General features: G+C 36.6%; 1 protein-coding gene across 7 annotated transcripts in view; it reads right to left on the reverse strand.

Moving 5' to 3' along the window:
- The window catches only part of PPFIBP2 (PPFIA binding protein 2), a 111,124-nt gene that overhangs the window by 65,206 nt on the left and 30,713 nt on the right, over positions 1 to 15,205 (reverse strand). For all 7 annotated transcript variants that reach the window (XM_030039555.2, XM_030039557.2, XM_030039554.1 and 4 more), the window contains exon 3: positions 11,183 to 11,397. In XM_030039555.2, coding sequence (XP_029895415.1) covers positions 11,183 to 11,397 — 215 coding nt within the window. The remainder of the gene's footprint in view (positions 1 to 11,182; positions 11,398 to 15,205) is intronic.

The following is a 15,205-nucleotide window of genomic DNA, read 5'->3' on the forward strand; positions in this document are numbered from 1 at the left end:
ATCACCAGTAAATGTGACAAGATAAAAGAACTGCCAGTTTCCAAAAGTAAACCATGCTACAAGACAGATCTGAAGAGGACTTGGGGTGCTCTGTAAATAGAACGTACTTACTCCACGCTGGTTGTAGAAGTTTTTATGCTATCTTGAAGTTGATGAGAGGAGCTATTTCTTGAATAGATCACACCATCTGGCAAAAGCCTTAGTACATTGTCAGTGGTCCATTTTTTTGAAAAATCATAAAAATTAAGATGCACTTAATATAGTACGCTTCTCTATGAGTGACAGCCTCTGTCATGGCTGACAAACTGAATGAAGACTGGATAGGGGTTCTCTTGACATTAAACATGAACTCCCTACAGCTTAAGGCATTTTTTTCCCCCAGAAAACTAGTTATCTAATTATGGAGAACAGCAAATACATCAAACTTTACCTCAAAATATCGTGTATCCCATAGCACCAATATTACGGAGCCTCAAGTTCCACGTTTTATCCATCTCAAAACATAGGTTCTAAGACTCTCATTTCAGCCTTATTTAGGGAAGGGCGAAACATCCGTCTCTTAAAACATTCCACCACATATCATTGCTTAATGATTTTGTTTTTCATTTAAAAAAACTACACGAAAACTATGTTACTCCACTTACTAGTGCCTCAGTGTAGTGTCTGCAGCTAGGCGAGTATCCATCTCTCCTCTTAGAAGTATTTAAAATGACAAACATACCTTATTTCTGCCTTGTCATTTGTCCTGGATTTCATGCAAAGGCCTCTTGATTCTGTTACAGTCATTCTTCCTGATTAAAAGGTAAACGTATCTGAATTTTCTGTATCTTATCAGCCACGAATGTTGACAACATACATTCCAGGCAGTCACATGTTCTCTTTTAGCCTGTCACCTGCATGCTGAACTTTACATCCTGCTTGAGCTTTGGCCTGAAAAAGTTTCAGACACCAACTGCATGCAAACCTATTGCCCCAGATTTGCTTAGAGTAGTTTTCCGTTTCACTGGAAAAGCAGGTTAGCTTCTCTGGGCAGTGTGAAAATACGGAAAATATGTTGCAATCTGAGGATTGCTTCTTTGGGTTACCACTGTATTTTTTTTCTTATTTGTAGGAAATCCATGTCTGTGTGTAGTTCTTCACTGAGCACTAACTTCTAGTTCAATGGAGAATTAAGAAACAAACAAGCAAAAATCCCCCACTATCACTGCAGTACCACCACCCTCAAGTGGAGAGAGGATGATCTAGCTATTACTCCCCCCACCAAATTGTTTATTTTCTCCAGTGTAATCTCCAAAAATAAATGAAAACACACATTACGGCAATATAAATGCAATGTAGGGCACTAAAATGTTTAAAATTAACAAAGTTTATATACTCCACAAGCTGTATGAAAACCCATTAGGATTTCTTTGCCAATTCTGTACTTCCATAGAAAACTGATTACTGCCACTGTTGATAGAGCTAAAAACTCCATTTGCAGAACACAAAAGGTGCTAGCCACATGAATGTCTGCTGATACATAACCCATAAAAACCACTCAACTAAGCAACCCATTACTTTATTAGTCAGAATGTCATGTATTTCAAAGACAACTTTAAATCTGTTTCAAATAGCAAACAGACATGCTGTAACAGCTTTGAAACTGAAAGTAACACAATGCTTTAAACAATCAGTTATACGTCTCATGTCCCTCCATTCCAGACCTATGAAGAGACAAGAAAACATCCACAAATCCTCTTAGAACTGTGGAGGGAAGGACAATCTGACTGTCTGGTGTAATCCCTCTTCTACCGCCACTGGAGCTGAGGAAGCACGGAGTTGTTTGCTTTTCCACCACTGTCCCTCTTTCTCCCATCCAGCTGAGGCCCTATGAACATTATAAAATCATATTTATTACTGTTATTTTAGCAATTTTACTTTTTATTCAGTTAAATCTGTGCTAAAACACAGGTTTTTGTGATCTTTCAGAGCAGCACAAATGCAAACTGTCAATAGTGTTCTTGTATTGGCACTACGTTGCCTGGGAGGTTAGAGGGCAAGTGAATAGGAAGCAGAGCAGAAGTTCTTCAGCCTCCATCAAGTCCAGGTCCCTGGAGCATAGCATCTCTCTTCCTTTTCAGCAATAACTTTTAGATCATATTGGTTTCAAAACCCATCAGCCTCTGAAAACACCAGAAGAACATACACTTGGCCTTTCAGGGAAAGAACTGAAATGAGCAACTACGTGTCTTCCCAGCTACATCAGGGGAGTCCAGCTGAGTATGGGCATGCCACAAAAATTTACTAATTCCCAAGAATTACTATCAACTTTTCCTACATCCATTACTCTGCGCTCTTCCCAATCCTAGTGTTTGGGCTGCTTTGGAAACAAAGCGATTAAGACCAGATTTTAAAACAGAAAAATTTCCTCAGCATGCCAATTCACACACCTGTGATTCTCATGCTGCAGAAAAATGCAAGCGCTTCGGAGCGAAGAAAGAGGGAGAGAATACGCCTGCACAGGGATTCTTGTGTGAAAAGAAATTCAGGCTATTTGCACAAAAGACAGTGGAAGAAGAAATCCTTTTTACATGGTGAGGAATGGCTTCAGAAATCTAGATGAAGCATTTCCAGCAACATAATTTGTCTTAAGAGTCTTAATCATGACTAACTGATAATGCCTAAGTGACAGAGAAAGATGAAAACCCTGGAACAAAAGAAAAAAACCCAAACAACTGCATTCTGTATATAAGCACATTTGCTTTACTCGTGATAATTAAAAAACCAAAAACTGACTAGTATCCTGGGAAACAGACTAGAAATAATATTATGTAGATATATGAACAAATAATCCTCTCCCAGCATAAAATGCACTCAATCCTAATGGCTTAATTCTTTGATTAAAATCTGTATTTCAGAAATAATCAGACTTAGATGGCCATTAGTTCCAAGCCAGCATGGGTAACCCTCACCCTTATTGCATATTCGGAGGGTGGGGGAGAGGTAATACTTCAAACAGGTGCTGACATCTTTGGAGCCATTCCCATCTGCAGGCTGTATAGTATCACATATCTCTAGGACTACTATGTCCTTTCTGGTTACTGCTCAAGTAATAACTAGCTGTCTTCCCTTGGCTTGCATAAAGAATGTATTACCAATACTTAGATGAACTTACTGTTTATTAATTCATCCACAGACATTTGCACATTCTTGGCAGTTTCAAACATTCCTTGCCATATGCTGAAATACTTTTTCCAGCCCAAGTTCTAGAAGAGCTATAACTTTTTGCATGAAACTTATTTAGAAGAAAATGTGGATTGTAAGAAACTTGAGTACTATGTTTTTGAATAAAAACTAAAAAATGTTTTCTACTTAAGAGAAAAACCAAATCACTGTGAACACTCCCGCCCAGTTGCTATAAGCAAGAAAAGAGTACACTGACACATAAAGAAAATATTTTAAGAAATATATTTACATTCTACCACACAACATACTACAATAATTCAGGTTTACTTTTCTGTCTGAAAGGTTTAAAGGCACTGCTGAAATTACTAAATATGCAGTAAATCAGTATATGAAACATTTGAAACAGGACATTTACCAAGTATTTGCACATATATCAATGATATTACCAGGTAACATTTTGCCTCTCCTCAGGATGACACACATCAGATTTTCTCTTATAAATTTCAGAATGGAAAAAAATTTTAAAAACCCAAACCAGAATAACCTGCAGATAAACCTTTACAAGTCCTTTTTTCTGATAAGGAATATACAAATATTCATTTTCTTCTTAAGCATTTCATTATTTCGAGAAAATAAAGCACATGTTTATCTACTTATGAAGAAGAGTACTATGCCAACATATTGCATAATATGTCTAGAATAAGTATAATGTTTCCATTTTTGAAAGATCACAAAACCTGAAAATATATTTAGTTGCATTTTAACTAAATACAAGCCTGTTTACCACTATTATTAGCGTACTATTCCAAAAGAGAATGAAATAATTTTGTTGTGAATTATATTATTGCCATGTTTGTCATAGCTGATAACATTTAGCAAATAAGATAGGTCAACCTATCCAAATTGTGTGAAATCTGAATAAAGGTTATATACAGAAATAATTCAAACTTACGCCCTTCCTCTAACATTCAAGTAATACCTCCAAATCAATACAGTACCTTTAAGAAAATTTTGCCCCTAGCTTCTTTACATGACCGTTACCTTTATACCTTATCTGGTAGCACCATTGTTTAATGAAATAATTGTCTCTTACCAATCCCTCTGTTAATTACTTTATGGAAAACATCTTCCAATGTTTCCTCTAGCTACACTTAAAAAAGCACATACTTCATAGCACTTACATTTATACAGTAATGTTTGTTAAATTAATACAGTGTATCATATTTAAATCAGTGAAAAGCAATGCAGCTGGAAATTCTAGTGACAGATGATAATGTGAAATGAAAAAGGGACACCATGCGTAACATTAGACACAAAAGGAAAGATGAACTAATGTGATATTCAGCCGCTTAAGTGCAAAGGAAGGCATTGAAGCAAATAACTGAAAGAGTCTTAGATAAATGGAACTGAATAAATTGTATTAATGCTTTTGAAGGCTAACACGCAATTTCCGTATACACTCATGGCTTCCTATAGAGTAGTCCTCTACTTCCTCTGACGGTATCAACGTGTGGATAGCCCACATAGGTGAGGTTTGCCCCCAAGGGCTAAACTTCACAATATGTCAGTAATCTACCTTGAAATCTCGGAAAACTTAACATATAAAAATACAGGCCCTGCTTTTATAACAGGAATACCACCTCTCTTCCATGAGTACTCTAAGCCTAAGGCCATAACACCATTCTGTTTAATCACTCCTCGTCATTGTAGTTTAAAGGTGGCTCTGTTAAGCATTACTGACCATTACAAGGGTGAAAGAAAATGCCAAAACCACCTCACTATGTCATTTTAAGAATGAGATCTAAATCAGCCCTACTCACTGCAAAGCTGTTTCAAGCTTCTATTAGTTCTTTGTGCAGAGAAGACTTTCCTACCTCTGCTGACAGCTACTACAGTAAGCAGTCATAGTCAGAGATGATAGGGTTGACTCCCAGACAAAGCAACCACAAAACATTAAAAAAATTAGGCCTGGTTTAGAAAAATTCCATGCAAGCTGTGTACACCCCCTTTCCACTAGTTCCAAGGCACTCTCTAGTATTCATAAATAGCTGCACATTTGAAGGACACTTCTCTGCTCTTTCTTGTGTGCTGTGAATTGCTCTAACATGCTTGGGGAACAGATCTTCCAGTTCAGGGCTTCCATGCACTATCAACTCATTGAAAAGGAGCTGGAGCACAGCAGAGGACCAGGTCATACAACTTTCAACTCTGACTACTTACTGGTCAGAAAACACGTCCATCTAATGTTTCAAGTTGGCAAAAATAAACATGAATGCTTACGGAATGATGGCTTTTCTACACTGTCCCAAGCAGGCTCTACTGGTCCATTTTCAATTTAACATGTGTTAATACCACTTGGCAATGGGAACATTCAGCTATATATAGCTCCATCGTGACTCTCAACAGTCGAGTCCCACAGTCAAATCTACCAGCAGATAAATACACTGGCTTTAACTGGCATTGCTCAGAATATATTCTCTTCCCACTCAGCTGTTGCTGAAAAATTCTATTGATACTTTTATAAAAGCATGTTTTCAAGTATATTGAAGTGCCCTGTATTGCAGTCATTTTCTGCCTCTGTTCTGGACAGATAACTCTTTAAAATGAATCGTAGGCAAAAGTGAAACAAAGAGACCAGTGATTATGTTTCAGCAGAGCACTTTAACACACACTGAAAATAAAACTTTGAAGTAATTTCAAAACTTCACAAACATCACCAAGTCAGAATTCTGAACTGGGGTTTACTGTTTTAATCCGAGTCCCTGTGAAGACACTGGGGCAAAAAAAATTCCTTGATTTTAACACACAGTGGAAACAACCTCTTCTGAATGTTAATCATGACCAAATGGCAATCAAGAGTTTAAGAAATTTATCCTATTTCTGCTAAAAAGTCTGGTTTTACCACTAGAAAAACACAGAGCATGAAATGAGACAAAGCACAGCATATATCATAAGGCAAATTGCATTACTTTAACAAATTGCCTCTACCACACATTCGCCTACTATTTCTTCTGCTCTTCTCCCCTTCCTGTTTCCTCAAACTTAGAACATTTAGAAGACTTTCAGAATTAGGCTTCTGAGAAAAAACATAATCAGGACAATACTAATGAGTTTTCAAGAATCAGCATTTTAAGGGTTAGTATATAAAGCTACATGGTGAAGTGGCTTGCTTTAAATATAGATGTTCCACTGGAAGGAAGATCATGTTTTGCAATCCTGGAAATGAGGCTTTCACTCATGCCTAAAATTGTTTTATGACCACTGTAAGAACACTAGCGTTCCTCTTTACTCAGAAGAGGGCTCCATAAAGATGTATAGAATAAAAAAAAAGAATTAACAGTGTAGAAGTTCATTTAGAGTTATGAAATGAAACTGTAACTAAATACATTCTTCTCATAGCTCACCGAGTCAAACAGTCAGTTGTTACTGCAGCAGTTAATTTTTAATGCTGAAATTACTACCTGCTTTGCGATATATCATGTGGTCACTAGCAATACTAAAATATTTAACAAGCAGCATTGAAACCATACACAAAATTGTTTTACATGAACTCTCAATGATAATCCCCAGATCTTTTTGTTCTGTTTTTAAGGCCAAAGAATTTACAATCATAAAGCATGTAAAACACTCCTGACATTCACTTCAAGGCAAAAATTTTTAATACGGTTCTTAAGTAGTTAAAAGTCTATAATTCATGATGCTTTATTCCATTTTAGCTTTGTCAAAAGATTTGTGCAGTTACAGCAACTATGAAATCCTCATTCTATGATACATAGCAATAATCTTTCTAAATTCAGTGTTTACTTTGTCAAACCTTTTTCATCTATCTCAAAGCAGCAGCAACACAATTACTCTGCTCAGTTGTATTGTAGACTCAAGAACCTGATATGTTCACAGATCCTAGACCACAGAAACGCAAAAAGGAGCCTTTTCAAAAAGCACACCTTTAGTTCTACAAATGGTATGCCTCTTCTTTAGAGGATAAGCACAAAATCCAACTCCGCCGAATCACTGAAACACCAAATCATGACCAATGGTTCCACAAAAAAGGAATAAAGCAGATGCTTTCAAAAGAGGAAGTAAGCAAGGTAGTATCAGGTATGAAACACAATGTCTACAGTTTTCACACTCTAGGCATATCTAAATTTTCCCACATCTTTGGTATTCACACCTATGGCAGACAGACCAAAGAATGTAAGTTACAACAACCAAAAAAAAAAAAAAAAAAAAAAAGCTTCCTGACTGATCAGTAATAAGTCAATGTGCCTCAAAGCTCACCAAAATGCTAAACTCCACAGTCTTATTTATTTAAACACTAGGTATAGTTCAGCATACTAAGTGGCAATTACCAAAGCTGCAAAGCTACTTGGATTGTAAGGCCAAGGGGCAATTTTCTGCAGAAGTTATTTTTCCCATTCTAGTACAATTGAGCTCTAGCTTCTAGATGATACTCGAACACAAACAAACAATATAAAAAAGGTTCAGTCACTTTCTGTCCTCTAACCCGCAATCCCGAGTACTGCTGTGTAGCACAAATAGAACTAGTGGGGATAGCCATACTCTGCCTCAGAGAGCTTTCAGGGCTGCATTAGGTTATGATGATTGCTAATGCAGAAGGAACACACAAGAAAATAATTGGGCCTTCTATTCTGTACTTCTGCTTAAACCAAAATGCTACCTATTAAATGCTTTTGTTCGATACTATCCAGCAGGAACTAGTCTTGAGCCATCTTTCTGACTCCCCTTTCTGCCATTTCCCATTAAAAGCCAATATAGGGCAGTAGCAAAACACAAATTCAAATTATTTCCATAAGGCACATTGTATTCTTGATTAAGGATGGCAGCTGCCATGATTTTTAACACAATTTTCAAGCACGCATATAAGTGAAGAATAATCATAAAACAACACTCTTTTCTTGAAAGGAGCATGATTATCTGTTTTTAAAATAAATGTCAGATTGCTTTTTGTATCTTTATTTTCGAATGTATTCCTAGTCAGGATAAGCTGGGAATATTTTTGACCTCACCTATTCCTGTAATGTTAGAAACAAAGCTGTTGCTGTATTCTCTAAAACCAGTAGCTTATTCAGTACATGCTAGATCAGCCCTCCAGCTTCAAAGGAAGGTGCATGGACCCCAAAAATAAACAGATGTGGAAATAATTGTCCACAAAAGAAATTCCCCCTCCAATCCAACCTCTAATAGCGCTAAAAAACAGCTCAAAAGCATCAATTCACCATCCACTCCAAAGTTTGTTACAATTCAACTATTGCTACTGATATCAAACATTGTTTTATGTAACATTTCAGTTGAATACAACAATTAAAATATATTCCAAATCTCTGTACTGAATTATCAGCCTACACTTTAAAGAGAATGCTTAGAAGACACACTTTGCAGCAAATTCCACTTGAGAGTATCTGGCATTTTCTGTGTAATGATGTTTTACCTGATAGTTACCTGTTGCAACAACTGGGCACCCACACCTCAGGGGTGCCTGTGGGAACTCGTGGGGTGCTTGCTCACCAGTGCGTGGGTTAGCAGACCGAAGGGAGCTCCACAGCTACACACAAACGCTAAAGCACCCACGTGTCCATTAGGAGATGTGTGGATAGGGGAACCCACTTCCACAAAAGAGGCTGTTCATGCTTGTAACCAACACCAGCTGTGAGAGAGAGGTGTGCGTGTAACTGTGAATGTGTATGTGTGCATGTCTGTGTGATTATAACTTTTTGGAATTAGTTATAGAACTGCATTTAGAAATTTGTAGGTGTTCCTTAACATTTCTTAAGCGTCTAGTATTCTGGTTTATCTGTTGTATTGCTGATGTTGATCCTAAATATATAGCTCACTGATTTCTAGTTAATTATGTCTTTATAAATCAGCAAACCACTTCAATCTCGATGTGTTTAAACCATGGGAATTGAGCAGAAGTTTTTTTTATGACACTCCAACATTTCATAGACTAATGATTACCAAACTTCATTTGAAGCTTCCAATGGGAATGGATTCATTGAGCTCGAGGGTTCTCATTCTCCACAGCTTACTATCTTGACTATCCTTTTTCATGTATCAAGTATCATGTTTCACAGCTCTGGGCTGGAATTAAGGAATTTTCAGTATGGGACATAACCATGAAATACATATTCCATTTCACTGAACTGAGCTGAATTTTATCAGACGACTTCTCAATTTCCAAGTGAAACTGCTGCTTGTCAGTGGAGAAAGCTCTTCCAAATTTGAAGTCCATGGAAGTTGTGTGCATGCTTACAAATTACTTGCATTTTTAAAAAATAAAAAAAAGGTCTATAAATACATAAATTACTACCCATTTTTGAATAACAGTCACAGCAACTGTGCACTACCCTCCCTGTGCATGTCTTTAAAAGAAGTGCAGAATTGTTCCATACAGAACAGTGCAAAATATTTTAAAAACAGTGGTCACAACATACTGCACTAGAGATACTCTATACCACCAGTTTCCCTGTTCTGTTGGTTCTGAATCCAGACTGCCCAATTGCTTTATCAAATGAATACTACTTTTGATGCACTAGAAAAGGCTTTTAGGACATCAGTAAAATGCAACTCTAAGAGGGAGCTGTGGCTTCTGTTTTGGCTGGTTTCCCATCAAAAAGAAGAGATACCCATATATAAATACGAGGAGTCAAAACATCAAGTGTTACCTACCTTGTAGAGCTGAAAAGCTAGCTTAATTAATATTTCTGCAACAGAGGGGCCAAAAGCCAGAGCACCAGATTCAAACTCTTCAACTTGGTGGTTCAGGGCCAACTTTACTGTGAACAACTCTGCAAATCTATGCCTTTTATGCATTAAAAATATCTTTTAGCTATTGCAAAGCTTTGAAGAAGCATTAAAATTTCTGCCAAAGCAGGAATTCAGTAAGAGCTGGCCTGAGGATATGGACTCAAAATCTAATACTGTAAATCCAAATTAAACATTGCCTCCACCTTTTGCTTTCAAAACTGGTATCAAATTCTCATTCCTTTCTCTCATATGGTCCCAAACAGGACTTTCCAGCCATAGACCTGCACTCTGTGGAGAATGCCAACAAACCAGCAGTTCACAAGTTCAAAGAAAAGCAGCTACCTTTCCAACAACATCAGGTTACAATAGGCACAAGGCAGCTATAGCAGATGATAAACACTGAACCAGAAGCTACAGACACAGTTACGTAGAAGTCACATGCATTGACAAAGCCAGAAGAAAATCCATTCATCTAGAAAACTTTTCTGAATTTGAGAAAGTGATAGGTAGCTTTTACTCATTAGGAAACCACCATTCACTTGCAGTGACGGGCTTGGTGAAGAGGAGTGTTCTGTCAGGACCTGCTGTTTCTCTTTCTTTACATCCAATGGGTCTCCTCTTTTAAGGTCTGTCTGAAGATCTGCTCCTCACTTGGTAAGCCTCAATATTTTCCAGGTAGTCAACTGTTTATTCCCCATCTATCCCAATATGAATGTCTCACATTTGGAAGCTAGAGCTTTCCTGTGTTTACCACCACTGCCTGGTGTACAAGATACTTTGGAGATTCATAATACTGACAGTTAAGGTAAAGGAAATGTAGTGAGGAAAAGGATAGGAGAATCATGCAATTTGAATTTGTCCCTTCAACAGACAATGCCAAATTAGTGGTTTAAAAATGAAAAGTTTTATAACTCGTTATAAACTTGTTTGTTATCTCCAGCAAAGGACCAACCAAACCAAACCAAAAAAACCCGCAGAAAAGGTAACTTTTTTGGTAGTTCATTTTTACTATCTTTTCTCTCACCAAGGACAAAATAAGGTCTTTTACCAACATCTTACACTCCTATATCTACATTGCTTTAGTAATCAGCACATAAAGTGGTAATATCCTCAGCTTTCTATGATTGCTCACCATCCTCTGCAGCTCTCTAAGTATGCAGATTTCAGTTGTTATAAAAATAATTGAAGTATCAAAATACTTGAACCAATGCTGTTTGCAAACAAAAGGGAAAAGCTATAAATAACTACTTACCAGATTCTCTTCAAACCACTCCCGTATACACACTGCTGTGGCCCCTGGAATTTGATTTCGCAATGCTTCTTTCTCTTGAGGATCCTCCAGCATTTCCAATGCCATCTTTAGATCTTCCAGGAGATGCAAAATTTGAAATGTGCCCAAGTATACTGATGGAGCAGGTGACACAATATCATAACCACCATTAGCATACTCTGTAGCTGACTTTGTACCTAAAACAAGTGAAACCAGGAGAGACGATAATGCAATACAATTGTTTTGTAAGTGACAAATATATAGGTACTACACACTACAACATTTGGACTTCAGAAGCTAACTGACAAGCATCAGTATTTCAGGCTTACAAATACTGGAGTTAGTCTCTAGATACATAATGACACTGGAGAATTAAATGTGAGAGGTATGTACAAGCATATTAAAAAAGAATTTTGATGTAGAAAACATTTGCAATGTCTGTTAAATTACAAATGCCAAAACCTTGCCACAAATTGCCTGTAATTTTCCATGGTTACCATGAGATGTCACTAACTTCTTAGCTACATAGTTAGAAGTCTCCACACAGAGCAGTGTTAAGCAACTTAAGAAAGATTGATGCAGTCCTTTGACAAGAAACTTAGATGAAAACAGATTGTGTTACCAGAACTAGAAAAATATGTGACCTTGAGCAGGTTTATAACCCTCCCACAGAGAACAAAACCCCAAAAGTTAGTAATAAAAACGGCTATGAAACTTTGCTAGCTCTCTAAATTACAAAAAGCCCTCTAAATTACACCACCTCCCTCCTGCCAACCTTCCAGCACCAATCTTATTTTCTCAAGAACAGTAAGCACAGCAACAAACACATCTCACTTGATGGAAGAATTGTAAATAATACAAATTCTAATATCTCAGAGTCTTTTTGTCTTAATGCCCTGTGTTTCAGTGAGATGCACACTAAAATGAGCTATCTTTTCTCAGTCCTGAATTTCAGACCTTGATTTCATTTAATATCCCTTTGTTTCTTTAAGAACTAGTCAGATGGAAAACTTCTATTTGCTCTACTTTTTTACAGTTTTTATTTACAATTCATTGCCTCATGTACATAACAGATTGTACTCATGCCTTCATTCCTGTTCTCTCTGGCATAAGCGAACACATTTTCCCCCTTTATTTGACTTCATGGGAGAATTTTTTTAGGCTTTTGATCATTCGTATTGTACTCCTCTCAATCTTTTCATTTTGTAACATGCTTTACAGGTGTATGTTGGATCCTCATAGCATATAGTATTCCTTAGAACACTGTATCATTGATCTACACAAGGGGATTATAATAATCTCCACACTATTCTTCATTTTAGTCCTGTGTTTAACATCATTTACATCTTATTTAGGAACAGAAATCTTCACTGAGCCTTTGAAAATTATTTTCTAAGTTTTTTTTCCTGAGCAGACCTATTTAATTTGAAACCCAGATGTATAAGTAATTCAAATTTTCTTCTTGAATGCACACTACTTTGCGTTAATCAATGTTAGTTTGCCTGCTGTGGTTATTTATCCGCCATGATTTGGACATTACAAACTATGTTTGAACCCAATGATTCATTTTACATATAGCCTGATATACAACTAATACTTAAATACAACTCATGAATACACTGACACTCTAGGTCCTAGTACACTGAAATGCCTTCTGTACCTAGATTAGCTTTTAACCAAAATGCTAACTGATCATTTAATCCTAATGTTGTTTTCCATCTCAATCAGTTTTTGGTCCAATACAATATTTTGTCTCTCATTTTGTGAATGCTTAACTTTTCTCAAAGCTTTTGGGAAAATTCTAAATATTAACCAGTTTTCCTTCAACCACTGCTTTAATGACAAAACGAATTCTGTCAGATCAAATATCTTTGCAAAAAATTGTGTGGTTTGAATGCTACTGTACAATATATGTGGCTTTTTGTTTGACTGTTTTAAAGAATGCAAAGCCATCTCTAGAAATTTCTGAAGTTTTTGCAAGGCTCAGTAGTAGGGATTTTATTTTTTTTAAAGCAACACACTTATTTTCACTACTGGAGTATTTGGTAGAGTCTTAACCTCTTTTCAAACTCATAATATTTCCTGTTTGGTCCTGTTGACTTCTGCTACTTATGAGTTTATTTTAATACCTCAAGTGTGAGATCTCATCTTAATTTCTGGCTAAGACCATGTCCAAGATAAAGTTTCTTCAATATCCGGCACTACAAAGACTGCTACACAGGACAACTTCACCTCATATATCAACCTTGTCTTCCTGAATTGTTTCCTTTCAAGGAGAGGATCAACTAACTGTTTTGCTGGATTTGAGTATTCTAACCACTAGAACATATTTTCTTGTGTATTTCTATACTCTCAGCTATTTATAGTTGTTTCTGTTTATGTACTTCCTAATGGAGATTAATATTAAACTCTAGCAACTAAAAATAGCAGATTTCCAAATTGTGTAAGAGCCATTTGGATCATGTAACCTCTTAAATCTTTTCATTCAGCTGGAGTGGCTGACTACACACACACTAACTGAAATTTGGCATTGTCTTCTTAAGTAGCATGGATGCCACTTTTAAAGATATGGCTTCCTTGGTTATTGTGACATTAGGACTTTTAAACTACTTTTCTCACTCTTTCTTTTGGAAAACTCCATGCTAATTTTTTCTGTCTTTTTGCTTAGCAAGCACTTTTCACACTAGAAAAGCAGACAGGCTCCAAAGTTATTTCATAATCAGCTTTGTTAGCTACCCCTTCAATGAACTGACAATTTAAAATAGATACGGAATGGGAAAAACTTAATGGAGCATTCTGCGATAGCATTCTTCATGTTATTTATATGAATACTTTTTATATAGAGACAATAGAGAAAAAACCAAACAAAAATCCACACAATCCAAATAAAACCACACAAACTTTCAGGCCCACAACCAATACTTCAGGTGTGAAATAAAAGCCATAATCTTTAAGATAAATACAGAGTTAAAACAGTTGTTTACGAGTTCAGTTAATTATACTAGGTAGTTTATACAGCCATACCATACATACCACTAACTTTCTTGAGGAGAGCATTGGTGACATCTTCCCTCACCAGTCTAAATGCCTCACTACATATCACATCTTGCCCCCATCCTTAGATAATCGTGGCTACAACGTTACTGGTAACACCTACCTTCTACAGAAAATAATTCTAAATTCTGTAGGAAAATTCAATGACAGTGAAATACAGACATTTTGGCACGCCTTTATTTGACTTGCCTCTATCAAAACACTAGGAAAAAACCTCCATACACACACACACACACTCTTTAATCTTGGCAAATGAAAGAACTGTCACCCTTTAGAAACTCAGTTCTGTAAAGGTAAAAATTTTCAAGCGTTGGAGCACAGCCAGGGCCAGCCAGGAATTATATGTTACATGATTTCCTGAGACTGGGCATATTCCATATGTATGCTTCAGTTATTCCAAGCTCTTCAGCTGACTGTTCAGACTGGCAGAATTCTAAGCATCCTAAAAGTCTTGCATTTTACACAGCAGTGGAAGGTTATAATTTGTCAGTACTCTCAAGAACTGGGTCCATGTGTAAGGCACATATGCCAAGTTTCCATAGTTGTAATCTAAGGTGGGTCTTGAGGACAGTCATGTCCTGTGTAGGGACATTTGGAAGGTGGTAATGTGTTTTTACTGGGAAGGAACATCAGCTTGACGTGTAGTGATTGAGACAAAGTCAATTTAAGAATTTTCAGGTTTTTTTTCTTACTGTTCCCTTTCCTGCCTCAAGTTTTCCTCCATGTAAGTTTCCATGAAATGAGAAATAAAAAAGAAGCCAGAAGAAGGAAATATTTTTCTATTCATTACTAACAAAAAGAGATGCAACAAATGAAAATCATCAGACATCCTTATGGCAAACATGTGTTCCCTGAACTACCTAACAACACACAAAAGCTGGTATATCTTACAACTTACCCCATACCTATGACTGGAATTCATTTTGAGCATAAATAGTACAGGATTTTAAA

The sequence above is a fragment of the Aquila chrysaetos genome, chromosome 16, assembly GCF_900496995.4.
Source record: "Aquila chrysaetos chrysaetos chromosome 16, bAquChr1.4, whole genome shotgun sequence".
Classification (NCBI taxonomy): Eukaryota; Metazoa; Chordata; class Aves; order Accipitriformes; family Accipitridae; genus Aquila; species Aquila chrysaetos.